We start from the raw sequence: 19,846 nt of genomic DNA, 5'->3' as shown, positions 1-19,846 counted from the left end.
CTATGACATAACCCCTTACACAACATCACTTTCCACCGGCGATGCAGTACTGTCATATTTCCCACAGGGTGGCAGCAGTGACACAGACTCCATAACTCCAATTATAGTTTCATTTTAGATGATAACCCTCTCTCCTTATTCACTGTGACTCTACTCTGGCTAAGTGCACCAGCAGAGGAAGGTGAATTTCCTGTGTGGTCATGATTACAGGCAGCTAATGTGGAATTATTGGAGCAAAGATCAAACCGAAAAAGGGGAAAATGGGCTTATACTGCCCAATAAAAGAAAAGGTCAGGATAGAAATAAAGAAACAGAGCAGTCTGAGGTTTTTCACTGCTTCTCACCCATCCCTGAGTAGCTTCTGTAGCTGCCCTCCTTCCCCCCCAATTTCCCAGTTGACTTACACAACACCCGCAGAGCCTGCTCGCTCCTCTTGTCCCCCGGAGAAAGAGAGGGGTGGTTGACGGCGCAGGTGATGAGCGTGTTGTCATCGCTGGCGCTCACCTCCAGGGTGAGCTCGCTGCTCACGTTGTACGTGGGGTTGCCATCAACAGTCTCCACCACCTGTGGACCGCCTGAGGTGAAGAGGAACAGGAAGAATACGGTCAGGAGGAGAGCGCCTGCATCTCAACCTGGGACTGGTACAGTAGTCTTGAACAGAAAATTCACACAACTCACAAGCTATGACACAGAAAAGGACTTTGCACTGTAATTAGGATGTGGCGGTTTCATGTCGCAGAACTGTGCAGAACGACAATGACCCCCATTTGTTCCCATTAAATGAAAAATGCTTTTGCAGTTACCTTGTGCCCTCGGGTGTTTTGTTCTGCGATGTATCATTTTGTTCCGCATACACTGTATGTCTGACAATCCATTTCAAACCATATTTTAGCAATGTGAGAAAATATCGTTGTTTTCTCTCGTCATCATCATTTCTTTTCCCTGCTGACTCATTCAGCAATACATAAATCATCCTGTCCAATAAGACCTCACATCACAGAGAATCTTTGTGTTCAAAATAATTAGCTTACTGTAGCAGGCATTGGTGAGTCGACAGAAAATTACTCAACAACACTTATAATTGATCCATATTTTAAGTGATTAATCAAGCTAAATCATTGCACATGTTCTTCTTTGTCAAAAATAGGATGTAAATCGAAGACATCTTCTTTCCACTGTTTAAAAATAGCCTTATATTTGTTAACTGCAGCACCACATTTGTTCCATTTTGCAATCAACTACTGTGGTTGTGGTTGAATTTCCTCAAACTCATCCATTGACAGTTGAACACATGGAAACTGTTTCTTCTGGCAACACTTCTTTTAAATTCTCATGTAATCAAAGCACATCTCAAAGCTTTGTATCTATCCTCACATGTGTTTTCTGTAGGGGTAAAACTTGCACGATGGCAGCTCCAAATGTCAGCTCTCTTCAGCACCCACAGCCTCTGCAATGTAACATCAGTAAACTGCACACAGCACGCTCATGTTTACTAACCAGGCCAGTCTGTGATGTTTCATGCTGAAGGACACCAAAGGGACAAGACAGGCTAAAGATCTAATGCTGCTAAGTCCAGCTTTCTTTGGACTCGCTTGCTCGCTGTTGCTTAGGAGACGGATTGCATTGCATATGATTTGATCCATCACTGTAGACAGACAAGCAACTGTACTGAAGCAAAGTATTTATCCTGGCAAATAAAGAGCATCTGCAACATCTTCCACACAATCTGCTGAAGCTCTATTTCTCAATTTAAAATGATGAAACAGGTCAGATTTTATAGAAAAACTTTTAAGTAACAATATGCTCCGATTTGCATATACTGTAGAAACACTTCAAAAGCTGTTATACTTCTTTCCTTTAAATTCATGGAAGCTGCCATGGGAAACTGTGCTGAAGAAGAACTGGGCAGCTGTGCCTGAGCGAGCAACAGCAGCATCGCTGCAGTTATAGTATGAAAGCATAAACACAGTTGAGTTGTTGTCAGCCAGAAATCGCATTCTATTGTAAGAAGAGATATCAAACTGGGTGGTCAGACCGTGAAAGTGGTTGGTGAATCTGGGAAAGTGGACCAGAACCTTATCATTTACTCCTGCACGGGTTGACGCACACACTCACACATGCACGCACAAGCATGGGCACATGTAGGTCAAGCTCATGAATAACATATACACAGCGGAGACAGATAGTGGCAGGAAAGAGGATTGAAAAACACACACCTGGTTTTTTTTGTTTTGTTTTTTTCCCCCACTGTCTCACACTTTCTCTCAAAACCTCAGATATTATAGACACCTCCCTCTCTTCTCCTTCCTCCCCCAGAGAACTCTTCAAATACCACTGAATCTAATGACATCTCTCTTTTTATTACCATGACCAGTCCTCTGACCCACAGAGAAAATTAGTTTACTTTCCAGGTGCATTTCAATAATCGTATGCCACTCTAAGGAGTCACTTTCTGTCTCTCTCACTATCTTCTCTCTCTCTCTCAATCCACACACAAATACAGGCAGTATATTGCCTTTATTAAAGACCACAGATCTCCAAAACCAGACTTGGGAATGGTGAAGCCCTATTTGTTTACTCCCTGACTCTTGTGTACAGTATTTTTGAATTTGTGCAATTGAGTTTTAATACGTTTTCTGTGCCCAAGGGGTCACGGTACCGATACAACATATTCATTAAGGAAAAAACAAGATGCAGTCAGTTTAAGTGCTTTTTCCCAAGACAGCTGTGATGCACATTTGCCCATAATTCACATTTCCTCAGTTCATTATTAGATAATCAGTGCAGATTTGCATGTCAGCTGCTGCAAGCCAACCAAATCAGACTGGAAAATAGCAAAATATTTTGATACATTGGATTATGCATCAGCTAGCATATTCTACCATTTAAAGGGTCAGTTTACCAAGAACCTGAAAATGGCTTTCAGGTTTTATTAAATAAAAGTGTTTTATTTAATAGTTAAAACACTTTGCTCATCCCTTTGAATTCAAGTCTTGGTTGTTTTATTTCAGAGTGATTGTAGCAACATACAGAGACACTCTGAAGTCTTTTTAACTGTAACACATAAGCATATCCATGCAGATCAATTTGTTTTGTCCCCTTGGTCTGTGATATGCATCTTGAGGACTCCTGTCTCCATCCATATAATGTGAACTTTAATAGAATCTGGTGCACACAGCATTAGAGAGCGAATCTAAAAAGAACAAAAAATTCTCCGCAGAAACAAGGTCCTTGTTACTGTTTCTCCAATTAAAGTGGTTCATAGTGGAATAACTAGGATGTTATTTCTGGAAACATAGGTCATTGTTAAATTTTTTAAATATTTTACTTCTGACTGCTGTGGGCATGAAGCACAAAACTCTATTCATCATCACCGAACTGAAGATGAGACAGAAATATTCAGACAAACTCAAAACCTGAACAAGATAATGGATATAATATGTACTGAAAGCTGCTATAATGAGTACTTTTTCTATTAACAATGGCCTACATGACTCTGTGATTGGGGTGGATTCTAGCAGGGAAGTCTCTCCCACAATCTGGGAAGCATTCAAAGCTCATCTGGGGTGGGGTGCCTGTAACTCAGGCTGTAGCCAAATATCATCAGGAAACAAACCCAACTCCAAGTTGCACACCAATGTATTCACTGGAGTGTGAATGTTAGATAGAAAGCACTTAAGCATAGAAAAAAAAGTAGTTGTATGAATGGGTGTGAATGGATGAATGAGGCAAGTTGTATAAAGTGCCCTGAGTGCTCAGGCAGAGTAGAAAAGCACTATATAAGAACCAGCCCATCTATCTTGGAGAGCAACTGGTCAACATGGGAGAGTAATCTGTTGCTATAGTTTACCCGAGCATTATGGCTATTGTGAGTACCAGTGTTGGTCAAGTTACTAATTACTGATTACTTCCCCAAAAAAGTAATCCGGTTACTTTACCAATTACTTATTTTCAAAAGTAATTAATTACTTAGTTACTTTTTAAAAACACAATTTACAACCTGAATAGGTAATAAAGCGATAGATCTGTCAGCCCAATTCTACTTTTTCTGCATAATCCATCATACAAAATGTAATCAAATGGAAAAGTCTCTTTTTTTTTAACTTGTTTTATCAGTTTTAATCTTTTAACTTTATGCATCAAGCAAAAATCAAATTATATGCACCATTCTCTGACTTGAAGAAATTAGTTTAACATTTAAACCTATTTTCTGCACATTCCAGCACATAAAATAAAATATTTTGTGTTTACACTCAGTCTTTCAAATAGATGCAAGTAAAACACAGCAGAAAATAAATAAAATCAAAGACTAGCAGCTGTTGCTCTATTTTCACCTGTAAAGCAGGAGTGGGGTAGGCGGAGATGTGCTCTGGTGCAGGTGTGCCGCAGCGGTAGGGATGGGTATCATTTAGGTTTTATCCGATACCGGTGCCAAACCGGTACTTTTGAAATGGTGCTGGTGCTTAAACAATGGAAAACACAAACTTTGTCCTGAAACCTCTCATGTTTAGCTGTTTTTTTGTAAAAAGATAACAATGTTAGTCTTCTTTGCCGCTATAGGGCATATATGGTATCACTCTTGGCTGGAAGCAGTGCTTAAACAATGGACAAACACAAACTTTGTCCAAAAACCTCTCATGTTTAACTGTTTTCCACTTTTTCTTTGGTCATTTTAGCCTTTTTTGCCCAGGGTGAAGGGAGCATCTGCCATCAAACAAGAAGACAGCCGCTATAACTATGACGGTGTTTGCTAGTTCACCTTACATGCATTAATTTAATAATGCATGTAAGCCTACTCAAAGTAAATTACACACGAACAACATTAAGCTACTCACGCAGAGAAGAACGGCTGCTGCTGCCATCATCATCCGTCATCATTTCTGCTACACTGGCAGGGCTAGGGGCCAGGACTCTACTCTTCGGGTTCTTGGGGGATGTTGCTAACTCCGGGTCCGAAAACAGGCACCACACCCGCAGTAGATGTGCTCGGTGCTCGGTCTTGCAGCAAGCTATCAAATACAGCGCATTTCTCAGCTTTTAACAAAATGCTATACGTCGCCAGGTGTTTCATCAGATTCGAGGTGTTACCTCTTTTGCACAGTATCAGCTTAAAGCACTTGTTGCAGGCTGCTGAGTTTGCATCTTTTGCTGTGAAGTACAGCCAGACTTTGACCGCTTTGCCTTGGGCATTTTTAATCTGTAGCTCTGCTCTAAAAGAACGTACGTACCTGGACCCGCCTACTATCCTCAGAAACGTAAAATGATTGGCTAGAATCTAAAGTGTATCACAGCTCAGGAAAATAAAGCACTGAAATGTGCGCTGCTTTTCAGTCTGGTTACTACCGTTTATGTCAGAACCGGATACCAGTACCCATCCCTACGCAGCGGTCAGTTAAAGAATCCGTGAGTTTCTCTGTGAATTTCCCATTACGTCGTTGCGCACTCGGAGCTTGTTTAGGGTTTTTTTCGGTGTAAAAAGAAGTTTTCTTCCCACGCACAACAGACGCTAATGTTTTTGTCACTTTTTATGGAATCAAACTCAAAGTAAGGTCAGTACTTCCACGCTTTAAACGCTGCACGCTCATACTCTCTCCCGCACTCGATATATGATCCATTGTTGATCTGCACACAGCTGTTGTCACAAACTGTTAGTTGTAGGCCTGAGAGTGTGTGTAATTGTTTAGAGAGAAAGGAATTTATGGACACTGGGGGTCTGCCTGCCATAGAAGGAGACAGGAAGCTACAGTTGGGGGCTGCTGATGCTGATGCTTGTACCTTTAATAAAACCCATAATTGTTATAAACTTAGAAGTAGGTTTGTAGGAGACTCTCCACCTTATCTGTAAATGTAAGATAACAAGAGGCCAATGGGCCAGTGGATGCAGAGTGGGAGTCTCAGTGTTTGTAATATGTTAACTCTGTTTTCTATGTTGTGTAGAGGAATTTGGTGTAGCTTGGGTGAGGAGATTACTTTTATGACCGGCAGGAAGTCACGTACACAGAGACACACACACAGTGCTTTGACTGTTATGACGCACCCACACCCACATGCACACTCACTCACGTGCACTCACATAGACATACGGGTACGCGCACACACAGGCACTCACGTGCTCGTGCATACACACAGAGACACAGAGTTTGCAGCATACCATGGGGGTTTTATGACGGGGTCGCTTCTATAAAGCTGACTGTAACCAACAAAGGAGTGGAAGATTTGCAGAGGGACACCGGCCTTGCACATCACCCCTTCTAGAAGATGCATGCTTAAATGAAGATGAATGAAGACGAATAAAGGTTTTGTGAAAAATGACTACTGAGTTCCGGTGCCGTCTCTGGATGCCTCGAGGAATAAAAGAACCGGGGTGAAACTGATTTCGTAACACTATGAAAGCGAATCCAGGTTTGCTATTTCTTTTGGCTCCATCAACCAACATCAACTTTCTTCAGAGTTCGTTCTTCTTTTCCACTCACTGTTATGGTGGTTTCAGACAGTGTTCTCAATCTTTGGGTTTGTGTAACATCAATGAGAGGAGATGTCCTTAATATGTCACATCAAGCACAGCACTAACCTACTGTTCAAATCTGTTGTTAATGATGGGCAACCAATCAGCAGACATTTGGCTTACTGAAAGTGGCAAAGAGAGCTAAAACAGCTCGGTTCAGACAGAAAGGCAGCACAAGTGTCTGATATACAGTAAGAGCTAGCTCTAATTTCTTTATATTTTGACAGGAAAGTGATAAATAAAAGCAGCAATTCATTAAATCATGTTCAAACTTAAGTGGAAATACATTATATAAGGCAAAAATAGAGTACGTATAATCTCAACAAGCCTGAAAGTAAATATTTGGTATAACCACCGTCATTCTTTAACACTGCCTGAACTCTATTAAGCAAGCTTTCTTGCAATTTCTTTAAGTAGCCTTCATAATAATGAAGTAAATGATGACGCTGTTGCCAATTAGGTGCTTTCCAGATGGCATTGCATGGTGTATCAAAATCTTTCTGGCTTCATAATTCAATCCGTTTTGGCACGATCCCAAACACAACTGGCTAAAAAGCAGCTCCAAACCATGAAAGAACTTGACAGTGCTTTACGCTCACTGTTGCACCTCTCTCCTGACCAATACTGATGAACATTAAGACAAAACGACTTCAAATTTGGATTAATTACATCATTAGAACTGTTGCCACTGATTTAGAGTTCAGTTCTTGAGTAATTTGACCTACCTCAGCCTGTTCTCCCCATTCCCTTCCACGAGAATGGCTTCCTGTGAGTCACCCTGCTGCTAGCATTTATGCTCCTAATATATTACATGATTCATTATAATTAACAACAGTTTAAAAGTTTATGTCACAAAACACTTCACAAAAATACAAAATAATTACAAAAACATCTCATACGATCAAAGTAATGCATTTAATGACTGCTAAATCTTTAAACTAAATCTTAATATTCAGTGTTAGGAAAAGTATGTGCAGCATTCTGCTTCATTAATATTTAAGCTCAACGATACTCCAGCACCTGCTAAAAATTTCATGGGATACCGACACTTTTCTATAAAACTCGTATTCCTCGATTAAAAAAAAAGGTGGCCAATCGGCACATCCTTGAAACTAACCTCCCCCAAGGTGGTGATGCCATGCAGATTAGGTGGTGGAGCTGCTGATGCATCAACCCTCAAGCGTCCAATCTGCTATAAAATAATCATATTAGGAAAATCAAACAACTGGATGCAGCAATTACTGCGACCAGCATGTTTGGGACTTCATGGCTAAAGAAGCGTGTTTGTGACCAGAAGGTCCAGATTAGAGCGGAAAAAATTATTAACTGAATCCATTAGTTCATGGACCAAATGTCCCAAAATCGCTGCTTTCGTAATCAAAGAAATGAAGCTGCCAGTGAGATTAAATTGTTTTGTTTGTGCTAAAGACAGACTCGACTGTGTGGTGTCCTTTAATTATTGCACTGGGAAAATGTGATATTATCAAATCAAACTGTGATTATTTTTGTTTGAAAAAAAATTCCACTGATAATAAATAAACTGAGAATTTAACGTTTGAAAACATTAACGGAGGAAAAACAATCATCATTTTGCCAATGCTTTCACTATTAAATCTAATGTTTTACAATATGACTTTACAATATCTTAATGTGTATCTTGAATCATAAGGATGATATTTTATTTTCAATATAGTATTTAGTGACTCTTTATAGACAAAGGTACGAGCAAAATTAATCCATTACTAAAAAAAGAAGAAAAACAGCTCAGTTCAGTGTGGGGAGCTAAATGAAATTAGTGAATAAATTCTCTTTAAAATTCACTATTATGCCAGCTGGTACTTTACTCCCCACCACGACCAGTTGAGCTGATTATAAGACTCCAGTTTCTCAAAGGTGTGAAAATGCATGACTGTGAATAGGAAGAAACAAATGCTCAGCAAAAAGCCTTCCTGTGAAAGAGTAGAAGGTTTTAAAATAATCGAAACAGTCATCAGATTTAATCTTTAAGTGGATTAGGTCCAGAGAAAGCACTGAAGTCTGATTTAAGCGTTCATATGAGGTCATCTAATTTGGAAAGAAAGTTAATTAGTCTTGTTACTGAATTACTGAGTGAAGCTGATGGGATGCATCTGTCTTGCTGTGTCCATGTGTGTCCATATTCAGTGGTTCAGATGACAAAGTGCTATACTCAGGTTTAAGATATAGTATTTCCATTTTCTTCCACTTACTAGTTTAACTTCACTTCAATTAAGTTTTTATTCAGAACCACTACATTGAAAAGGACACAATTTTTTCCCATCTGCGGTAATTTATATTTGCAGTTCGGGCTCTTTTCTAAGACCTCTCAGTCTTAACCATGTATTTAGTTTTGGACAGTGACACGATTTTTGTGATGTCAAACAAAGTAGATGTGGTTGAAGTTCAGACCATCAACTTTAATTCAGAGGTTTAATTCAACAAGTTTCACATGAACTGTTTGGGAATTAGAGCCATTTTGATGCATAGTTTTCAGAGGCTTAAAAGTAGTTTCATGACCAGGCAAACTCTGCTCATTAATGATCATTATTAATCATCACCTACAGTCCACTTTTCTCCAAGTGCTGCGAAGGAACTGAGAAAACTTTTTCCATCACTGTTTCTCTACCTTTCCTTTCTCGTCCATTATGTTGCTACACACAGACACACGCCCATGTACCCTTCACCATCCGCCCTACGTTCTGCATTATGACAATTTAGGTTGGAATTCAACCGGTATGGCATTAAGTGCCACCATAAATCCCCATTATCCCCAATCCAATACATCGATGTCACTAAATGATCCATAGCCCTTTCACACAGTACAACTAATACAGTCTTCAAAGCTCTTAGACTTTCATTCTTCTCAATTACCACTCCCTTTCCCGCATTCTCTCTTGCTCTCTCCACTCACTGCTAAATCCTCTTTCTGGATTTCTCTCTCCATTTCGTCAGCCTTCCCTTCTTTTCTACTTCTCTCTCCTGTTGCACTCCCCAGTCCCCTCTTCTTTAAAACTGGTCCCCCTTTGCTTCATCCTTGCCCCCCCAATCTACTCCCACTCAGACATAAAGCTGCCTCACTTCTTCTGCAGTTCTCTTAATTCCCCTTCAGCTCTCTCTTCTTCCTTCTGTCTCTCTCAACATCGGCTTTTGCAGATTCCATCACTCTCTCGGTATACTTGCAGTCACTCTGTCTATTTTTATGCACGCACACGCACGTGCTCCCGTTCATTCATTCACCTCTCTCTCTGTTCACTGTTTTCTCAGCAGCCCCTCGCTGTCACTTACTTGATACAAAGAGTCTTTCTCGTCTTTCTCACACACACACACTTTACTGTGCTGCCTTCATTCCCTTCTCTTCATCTCTCTCCATCTTTCCTTTTACTGTCAGTGAAGCTGTCACAGACATTGGTGAGAAACAGTCTATGGGCTCATCTTTCCAACATCCACACGCTTGGACTCGCACACAAACATACACCGCAGCTGCATGAATGAGAACCTGTAATAATAGCACACTGACCCGTGGTGCTCTTCTGTGATATAGCCGGAGATGAGCACTTTGTGTGTGTATGATTATTATCTGTCCATTACTAATGTTTGTGTATTGAACCGAATGGGTTTGTGTTTGTGTGTGTGTGTGTGTTTGTCTTTGTGTTTGTGACAGAGTGTGTGTCATCCCAGCAATGACTGATTGGTGTTGCGCAGTGTCAGGATGGCTGAGCGAGGCCTCAAACACAACATCATTCATATGGAGTTGATCTCCTTCAAATCTCTCTTGGTGTGTCTCTATTTCTCTCTGTGCTCACTCCATTTCAAAAGCTGAGTTCATCCAAATTCCACAAAATAACAATGTCTGTATACTTTACATCAGCGGTCGGTGCCGGTCCGTGAGTCGTTTGGTACCACGAGAGTTGAGGCTCAGGTGTGAAATGTATAGTTTTCAGGGTTTTTATCGGTTTTCAGAGTTATTTTGTTATCGTTTTTATCGTTTACTCGGTTTTCCTTGGTCTTTTCACGTGTGTTATGAATAAATCTTCTTTTTTTTGGTATTGGTACCAGTTTTATTTTGTTGTATTTATCCGCGACACGTTAAAGGCCGGTCCGTGAAAATATTGTCAGGCATAAACCGGTCCGTGGCGTAAAAAAGGTTGTGGACCGCTGCTTTACATGCAACCCTTTCACCAAGCCAGATCAGTGATTCAGCAAAACCTTGAGGAACACTTAATGTTTTACAAATTCATTAATTTTTGCGACATCTGTACAAGGCAGGGGCACGGACCCGGTAATTTTGTACATGGTGTTTAATATCCTAATCATGACAAGGTGAATGATGTCATCTGGGCTATTTCAGTGGGAGGAAATGAAGCTGCTAAATGAAGAGGGCAAAGTTCAAAAGAAAAGGACTGGAGTCAAAGAGTCAAAAAACTTACCGCCTATGTGTTTTTACTCATGAGTTTTCCTTGACCTTAGTGGGAAACGCGATGAAGGTTGAGAGATAAGGAGTTTGACAAAGATAAATTTACATCCTGGCTGCTTGCTGACATGAATCTGTTATGTTAAAACTACAACATCCTGAAAATGAACTGTGATTGCACCTCACCCCATGCTTTTTTACCATGTTGGTTTACAAAATATCAGCAACAACGGTGAAATTAAATGGTTGTGTTAGGAAATGCTGCTCACCGGCTGTCCACTCCTATTTTGTTCTCCTGCTGAAGACATTATCTACATTGAAAATTGCCTTTTTAAGGCTTCTGGCATCTCTGAAGTAAAATTAATTATCGATTATCCTAAAAGCTGGCAAAACAGCAAATTACGGCACGAGGGAGAAGACAGCAGTAAATTATATGATGATCTCTAGCTTGTCAGTTATGTTGATTGTTTCTGTTCCTGCGCCGTCTGATAGTGTGTCACTTTGAATTCTAGGCCAGCATTATCTGCTCACCTTTTATAAAGGATGGCCCAGTATCCAGTGCTACAGGAGATAACAGAGGCTCAAAAACACCTTTCCATAACATCAGGAGAATGTTTGGAACATGTTATTCTGGCTGACACTTCTGGGTCACTCAGCTGAGAACCTTCCTAAGAAAATACTACTATTTAACCACAACCATGTGGCTCTAGCAGGAATAAGAAAGTCTGAACAACACCTTTATATTGCATTATGGGAACTATAGGATGAAGTATTTCAGAATTTAGCCCATAAATGGAACAAATTGTGAATGCATCAGTTTTGAGTCACGTAACATTCTGTTTTTCCACTAGAAGTCTGCAAGAGTGGCCATTTAAGATGTGCATATAGCTAAGACACACACCCACACAAAAGAAAAACGACAAGAAAAAATACCACAAAGAATTGGGAAAGGTTCTGATGACAGTGAAATGAGCAAATCACAGAATACAAACTTTCTTTCTATCAAGTCTCAGAACTTCCGCACCTTTAATTTCCGTCTTGCTGTGTAAAGGGCTCCCTACTCTGTGGAATGACATTAAACACTATGTATGTAAATCATGCAGTGTGGCTATGTGCAATGCAAATATATAACTCCTGGGGATACGACTGTTTCTTTAGCATATGAAATTGCCACCATGTCTGTGGAAAGACATGCTGTTGTTGAATTTCTAAATAAAACATATGCGCTAGGGCTGGGCTATATCATACCGTTCACGGTAATACCGGCGTAATTTTGGGCAACGATAGGAAAATGAAATATCGCGATAGAATATGGGTAAAACGCGCATGCGAAGTGCCTATTTTTACATACGCACATGGCGGCGACGCAGAATGAGAAGAGCGAAAGCGGATCGTTAAATGAAACGGATGAACCAGAATTGGTTTGTAAAAATGCTGCAGCTTCAGTGGTGTGGAACTGGTTTAGCTTTCGTCCGTCAGATACACAACAAAGCACTATTTTTGGTAGAGCATGCTAGCGGGCCGTCGTTATTACCGTGTTTTTTGGAAAATATGACACACTTAAAATCAATCCTTTGATTTTTCTGAAAATCGACAGTGCCCCTTATAATCCTGTGTGCCTTATGTATGAATCCTGGCTGTGTTTACTGACCTCGAAACGATTTTATGTCGTACACGGCGCTCGAAAATCTGTCAAATGTTTTAGTACGACTTTGCTAAGCTACGAACCCGCACCGCTGGATGGATTGTCGGAGCATTACAGCTATCGTAGGCAGGAGCCTCGCGGAGTGATACGTACTGTGCTTTAACATAATATTACCGTATTGTGTGTGTATAACCTCTTTTTAAGTTTTGTGGATATTATACATGGTTATGCTGAGGATATGTCGGCCAATTTCCACTGGAAATGCCTTTTAGTTAAACTGTCAGCGAGGAATTTGCATTTGCACTGTTAAATTTTTATACAGCTTTAATGCACATAAAAAACAGCTGCTTGTTTAAGTGAAAATACATTGATGGGGTTTTTTGCACTAATAAAGTTGTGGAGTTGTAAAGTATTTTGTCTAGTGTCAATTATATCGTCAGTTATATCGTTATCGCAAATTTTCAAATGTATATCATGATAAATATTTTTGGTCATATTGCCCTGCTCTAATATACGCTATAGAGCGCTACAAACAAAATAACATTCACTTACAGTGTTTATCTCAAAAACTGGGCAAAAAAGACCAAAATTATTGGTGTAGCTAGCCTGCTCTCATTGCTGTTGCATTTAAAAGCAATGGATAAGCATCATTAGATGATATGCAGGACTTATGTTGAGAAAGGGACATATTTAAACCTTACCGCAACCTTTTATTTAAAAAAAAAAAGGCAAGGATTTATTACTAATGATAATTATGAAGTAAAAGCAAAATTAAAATGCAAGAGGAAGACAATCCAATAAGTAGTTGACATTAAAGTTAAAAATAAAGTCCCAAGCCTGGCTGGCAAACTTGTGACCACCACTCCAGCCTCTAAATGGAAATGTTGCCACTTTGCAAAAAAGGAGTGCTATCTCTCTGTATACAATGGCACTAGTGACAAGGACAATATTGTGTGTATCTCTGTGATGGCAGTGGCATCAAACAGAACAGCAGTATTTGGGCTATGAATGTTCTGAAGTGGCATTACAGGTACATACAGGAAAAAAGCATCTATTTGTATTTTGGGTGAAGTGAGCCTTTAAACAGAAATCCAGTTTCTAAAAAGCGACAATCTCCGCACTCTTCTCCTTCCTTTCTGTCTCCTGCTTTTAGTTCAGCTGTAACAAAAGGACCAGATAATCTGTCCTCAGGCGGGCAGCTCTCCCATTACTCCTTCTCTTTGTAGCTTTAGTCCATTCTTTTGAGTCCTTTCAATCCATAATTATAGCAAACACTAACACAGTGCCAAAGCATCAGGGCAAATGATGGGCATTTTTGCATTACAAAGCCTGAGCGTCCATTTTTACGTCAATAAATCTTTATCTTATTATATTAATGTAATTACTGTAAAAATGCCTCCTAAAGACGATTCACCAGTGTAAACACCGCAGCGTACTGTATATAAAGTAGGATTTGCGGCATCTGTTGGAGAGCTGTGACGACAGACAGAGAGCGCTGTTCTTCCAGGACAATGAGAGCTTAAAGCTTTTTTTTTTCGTGTGAGGGCAGATGGTGGAAGGAGCGAAAGGGCGACAGAAACAACACTTCAAACATGTTTGTTCTGCTCGGTAAAGCAAAACAGAAAACCTCTGACTGATTTAGAAACAAGAAGCAGGGGGGGTTATGGGAAAGATGGTTGCAATTTGGAGAAACGAAAGCACTGCCAATACCACTGTGAGTCAGAAGCTGCCAATCGTCTCCTTGATTTTCAGCTTATCTGTTTGGAAGAAGCCAGTTAATTTGTCCTCTCATGACATCCTCTCTGTCTTTGCTGTGCCTCTTCCTCTTTCTTCCCTTCTCATTTCTCCCGTTTATCTGTAACAAAAGACTAGTCAGCCTGACCTCATGCAAAGCTCTCCCTATCTCGGTTTCTCTGTTCAACCTCATCCCTTCATCCTCTCCTCCGCCCTGCCTTTTATTGCTGGATTCTGTCGTTATCCCTAGCTAGATCCGACCCACACTATCTCTTGCTCTCTGTTGCGTCGCTCCCAGTTGCAGATATGCTGCGGCTCAACATACACATGCACTTGTGCAAATAAGCTATGGAACAACACACACAAAATAGAATAAATGCCACCACATGCACGTCTCCTGGATACATGTGTCAGTAGAGGACCAGAGTGTGAAAGAATGATGGGAAAGAAGGGCACACACGCAGCACGTTTCTGGACTCGGGCTCACAAGCAGCTTGCTCTCGCGCATGCACACACACATATGCACACACAGGTTCAGGGCACACAGAGAGACAGCAGGCAATATGGCAAGGACGCAATACACACGCAGCATGATCTTGCAAATGCTCAAACGTGAGGCATATGCGCACCAATGTCGCATACGCGCTTGCAAATACCCATACACAGCGTACAATCAAGGATCACAGTCACCCATAAACACTTGTGACCACAGAAACCTCGCACAAACACACCACAAGTAAAAAACACATCCTTGCATTCCTTCAGAGTATCCTTCCAGCTGCATAATGACACACAAGCTTTCCTAAACAAACACACAGCCACACCCATACACTCCTTACCAGGAGTACAAGCTAGAGTACAAAAACTAACACGTGCAACACACATTTTTCTTGACCTCACAACACCCTTGTGCACATAACACAAAATTATAAAGACAGACACAAAGCATTGCACACACTGTCCGTATCTCTCACCTTTCAGCAGCTGGTCTCCTTTGTACCAGTGCAACGTGGCGGGGGGTTTGCTGCCAGTGCTGGTGCAGGTCAGGGTGACTTTTTCCTCCTCCTTCACTGCATGCTCAAAGCCTGAGATCTGAGGCTTGCCGGGCACACCTAAAGAGTAAAGAGTTTTAGAGTTAGAAAGAGAGAAGGAGAAGACTTTTATGCAGCAGGGCTAACCTTGTAAAATTAAGGCCAGTTGCTGAGTTTCTAACAAGTACTGCATGTGTCTGCAAAGTTGTGGCCTATCAGCAAAATGTGCAGCAGCATCCACAATATCGCAGACAAGCTTGAATCTATTTGGGCAACTTGGAAAGCTCTGATAGAATCCAGCTGGGAGAAAAATAATGATGCAGGCTTCCTATGATTTGCACCCAATATGGTTCGTAACCATTTCACAGCAGCTCTGACCTTCCAGAAGAATCAGAACATGCTGTCTCTATTATAAGTATCTGCCATGACTGGTGCACTGGAGATTTTTTTTTCCCAGTTTTGCTAACAGGCGACCAATTAGGATGTGCAGATAATGACTGTTTCAGTCTCAGAAGGAAGTGACTTGCTTCTGTTAGTTAAACACAGCACAGTTACACCTCTTTGGGCTGAATGGGCATCCGAGTTTAATGTTTGCAGCCCAGAGGCAAAACACTCCCCCAGTTCCAGCTTCCCAGAGCAAATATCTCAGTTTTTTTGTTTTGTCTTTTGAAATAAAATGAGAAAACAAGAAATCTGCATGCCTGTCTGAAAAACAGTAAGATGGCATAACTTGCAGAAGCATTTAAGCTCAGTTGGTGAACTGCTGTGACTAAACAGCTCATTCTCATTACTAGGCTGTCAAATACTGACTGTTTTCGTCAAAGCTGCTGGTGTCTCACATCTTTCACTCCCAACCCGTCACTTAGGGATGCTTGTGTCATATTTAAATGACCAGTGTAATTGTTCAACATGCAGGGTTGATGTTGTGAAGGGGTATACTTTAACACAATCCATCCATTCATTCTCTTTTGATTATCCGGGGCAGAGTTGCAGCGGCAGCCGCCTAGCCATGTACTTTAACACATGTTACAATATTTTCCTGAACCCAACTGAACCAAGGCCAGCAGTTTTAAGTATCTAAAGTAGTGGATATGAGTCAGATGATAACAAATCAGTGAGGGAAAATATAGAGAAAAATGCAAAGCACAGCATTCCAAATGGGACACAAACTGCAGTCTCCTGGCTAAGAAACCTGTGAAAACCTTCACCTTTGCAGCTTCCTAAAGCAGACATTATCACTTTTTAAAACATGGCCGTGATCCATCAGTGTCCAATATTGCCGAGAGGGACACGATCAGCATCTGACAGAAGGCCAGTATTTGATGCAGTGAGAGGAAAATACATCGGATGAAATAGATGTTGGTGTTAGCACAAACAAAACATTTTAGAACATTCGGAAAGAAACTCGTCTCTATAAAACTGCCAAAAGACCCAGCCCATGCATGGGGCTGTAAGGAAATTTATAGCAATTCCTTTTATTGCAAAAAAGTGTACAGTAAATCAAGAACAAAAGTGTTTTGTTTTTTTTAAATTTATGTTTGAATTAACTGCAAAACACATTTCACTGGGTAATTACACAAAAAAACATACAACAAACCCTTAACTCTGTCTAATTTTTCTCTTTATTCACAAAAAAAGGTCATATTCTCCTGCGCATTTCACAGTCTCATGAAAAATTTGAAACGCTCACCACATTTTTAACAAGACAGAAACCAAATATAGAAGAAAATATTCCCAAAGGAAAACGATTAAATCCTTCATTAACTTAACATTACAACAGTACTTGTGGCACACATATTAAGTATTCCAACAGTCGCAGTGAAGCCCCAAATGGCACGACGGCTGTCTACTGATGATCATGGAAAAGCAATTAATTCAGTGAGAATAATAATAACGCATTATCCCTTCAAAATCAGCAGCAAGGGTTCTGCATGTATGTATTCCTACAGTTTCAGTCAGCGTTGCATTCATTCTCAGGTCAGCTCATAATGTCAAGTAGATTATATTTTGCATACAATACTAATTACAACTTCCAGGATTCATTATCTAAAAGCCAAGGTGAACGCTATTTGTGCAAGAATACTGGTGGCCTGGATGACCATTTACAGGAGTGAAAGAGAGGGACAGAAACACAGCATGAGCCAAAGGTCAGGTGAAAAAGAAAAAAAAAACTTTAGCCAAGTGAGACACCAGATGCCCTGCTGCCAAACCAAAATTTCATGCTACTCTCCCAGAGGGTGTTCTTCCAGATTCTGGCACAGTCGGTTTAACACATTTTTTGCTTAACTGCTATTTTAACTTGGAGCACAAGTGAAAACAATGCAAGCAGAAAAAAGACTCTAAACATCCATTCTGCCAAATATTTCAGTATCCACTTTTCTTCACCACCATGGCTGAAGGTAAGAGGAGAAAATTTTCTAAACTTGCAATACACCATCTGCAGCTTTTGCGGGCGGCACATTTCTCTAAATGTTGGCGGCGCTTACTGTCATTCTGCTTTTGCAAATAATAAACATTCGGTTTGACTGCAAACTGCCGTCTTATGCATTAAGGCAGGAAAGACAGAGTTGCTTATATATCAGGAGAGAAAGAGATAGAGTTGAAAGAGCACAAGCGGAGATGGTTAAGCCAACAGATTAGATGGATTTAGGACCAGGGCATAAAGGAAAGAAAGAAAATGTATATTTTATTAGTTTTTGTTCAAAAATATTCATAAAATTCAGGAAACAGCAAATGACAGAAAACAGATTAAGAGAATGTATTTATAGTATTTTGTACAAACCACTGCAAAAAGATGAACAGAAGTGCCAAAAAAAAGTGCTGTGAACTAGCCATGGTATACATTAAAAAAAAAATGTGGTCAATTTTTAATGTAGCGGTATTTGATGTAGTGCACTGTGTGCAGAAGCTCTCTGGCAGTAAAGTAGCATTGAATATTAATAAGGGAATAATACTGGATATATAGAATTGGCTGGAGAAGTCCTGTTGAGACCCTTTCCTCTACAAGTAGAATAAAAGAGAATAAAGCCATTATAAATTATTCTATGGTTAGCTCAAGAGCGGAGGCATGTCACACGTTTCCTTCTCACAGACACATGCGAACTGGCCACGCTCACCAGTTATGTGCTGATGTGTGATTGTGCACGACGGTCAGAACAAGTCGAAACATGCACACACAAACGCTGCTCTGCCAAAACTCGATATCTTTGCTTGATTTTCCCATAGGGGTCCATGCGTTTTTTTAGACATTTTACCATACATTTTTAATGGGTTGGCTCCCTCTCAGGAGCCATGAAATATTTATTGAACGCAGAATACAGTGTCACAGCCGTCAATTACAGAGAATAAAAGATGCTTGAAACACAATTACTGCAAAATTTAAGAAAATACTGAGAAATGATTCTCGTGTTAATTTGGCTCTTAAAAGTCAAGTGGACCCACCCTCATGCTTGCTTCAAAGTATACACCCTCCCCCCCTCTATGAATTAAAAAAAATCATTATTGAGCACACTGCTTATGTTGTCCAGGGGAACTAGGTTTTATTATTTTCAATATTGTAGCACTGACAAAACATTTGGGATACGTTTCAACAACAGTGATTGAATCCATCATTTTGGTGTTGTTGATTGACTAATTTCAAATATGGGGAAAAAGCCTTTGCCCGCTGAGCCACAGAACAATCACAGAGCAATCATAGGCTGCCTTGCCCCACCCTAAATGTAAATCTCTTGTTTCCACTAAGTGCATTCTCCAAGAGAATTAGGCCGAAACCCTCTGCAGCTTGGTTTTTCAGCCAGGAATTTGCTGGCAAATTATAAAGTGCTGAATCAAAAAAAAGTGAGAGGAAATTACATCTCATCAATATCACAAATTAACTTACAGTAAATATTAATTCTATCTCCATGTTAGAAGGAAATGCAAAATGAAATAATGGAAGTCCACTTTATTGAATACATACTAATGTGAGAGTTTTCAGCACAAATAATGACTTAAATTCATTACACACCAATTTAGAAGTGGCACTAGATGCCCTTAAGTGTTGGCTGTGAATTTGTCCATCATTGCCTCCCAGAAATATCCCGCCAGCAGCTTTTTCCATGTATAAAATAATTCTCTTTTGTTTATGCGTTGGTGCATTCCACTATTGCCAAGCATGCAAAGTAAAATCATTAATTTAAATATAGACAGAATAAGCTGACACAGAGAACCAGTAAAAACTCAGCTAATAAAAGTCAATACCTGAAAGAGCGTCCAAAGCCAATTACGCCAATATCCAATCAATAAAACAGCCTACTCTCCACTGATGGGATGATGGCAATTTATTCAAGGCTGCAGGCATTCATTACACTTGCATTACCCTTCAGATTGCACCAATGTATTCAATTTTATTTTTATTTTGACTTTTTTTTTCTTTGGGGGGAAGGAGGGTGCTAATATGTGCAGTTTAATTCCAATGTAAAAATACCAAAATGTAGAAAAGTAAGCTAAAAAAGATTTTAAAA

The 19,846-nt window shown here is 40.1% G+C and overlaps 1 protein-coding gene across 3 annotated transcripts in view; it reads right to left on the bottom strand.

The window, feature by feature from the left end:
• Positions 1 to 19,846, bottom strand: part of cadm3 (cell adhesion molecule 3) — a 103,300-nt gene that overhangs the window by 20,833 nt on the left and 62,621 nt on the right. For all 3 annotated transcript variants that reach the window (XM_087832605.1, XM_087832606.1, XM_087832604.1), the window contains exons 5-6: positions 15,288 to 15,425; positions 405 to 575 (exon numbers count right to left, since the gene is read on the bottom strand). In XM_087832605.1, the coding sequence (XP_087688731.1) occupies positions 405 to 575; positions 15,288 to 15,425 (309 nt within the window). The remainder of the gene's footprint in view (positions 1 to 404; positions 576 to 15,287; positions 15,426 to 19,846) is intronic.

The sequence above is a fragment of the Neolamprologus brichardi genome, chromosome 18 (genome assembly GCF_056152115.1).
Source record: "Neolamprologus brichardi isolate AB-2024 chromosome 18, ASM5615211v1, whole genome shotgun sequence".
Taxonomy (NCBI): Eukaryota; Metazoa; Chordata; class Actinopteri; order Cichliformes; family Cichlidae; genus Neolamprologus; species Neolamprologus brichardi.
This window is presented reverse-complemented; position numbering and strand designations above follow the sequence as displayed.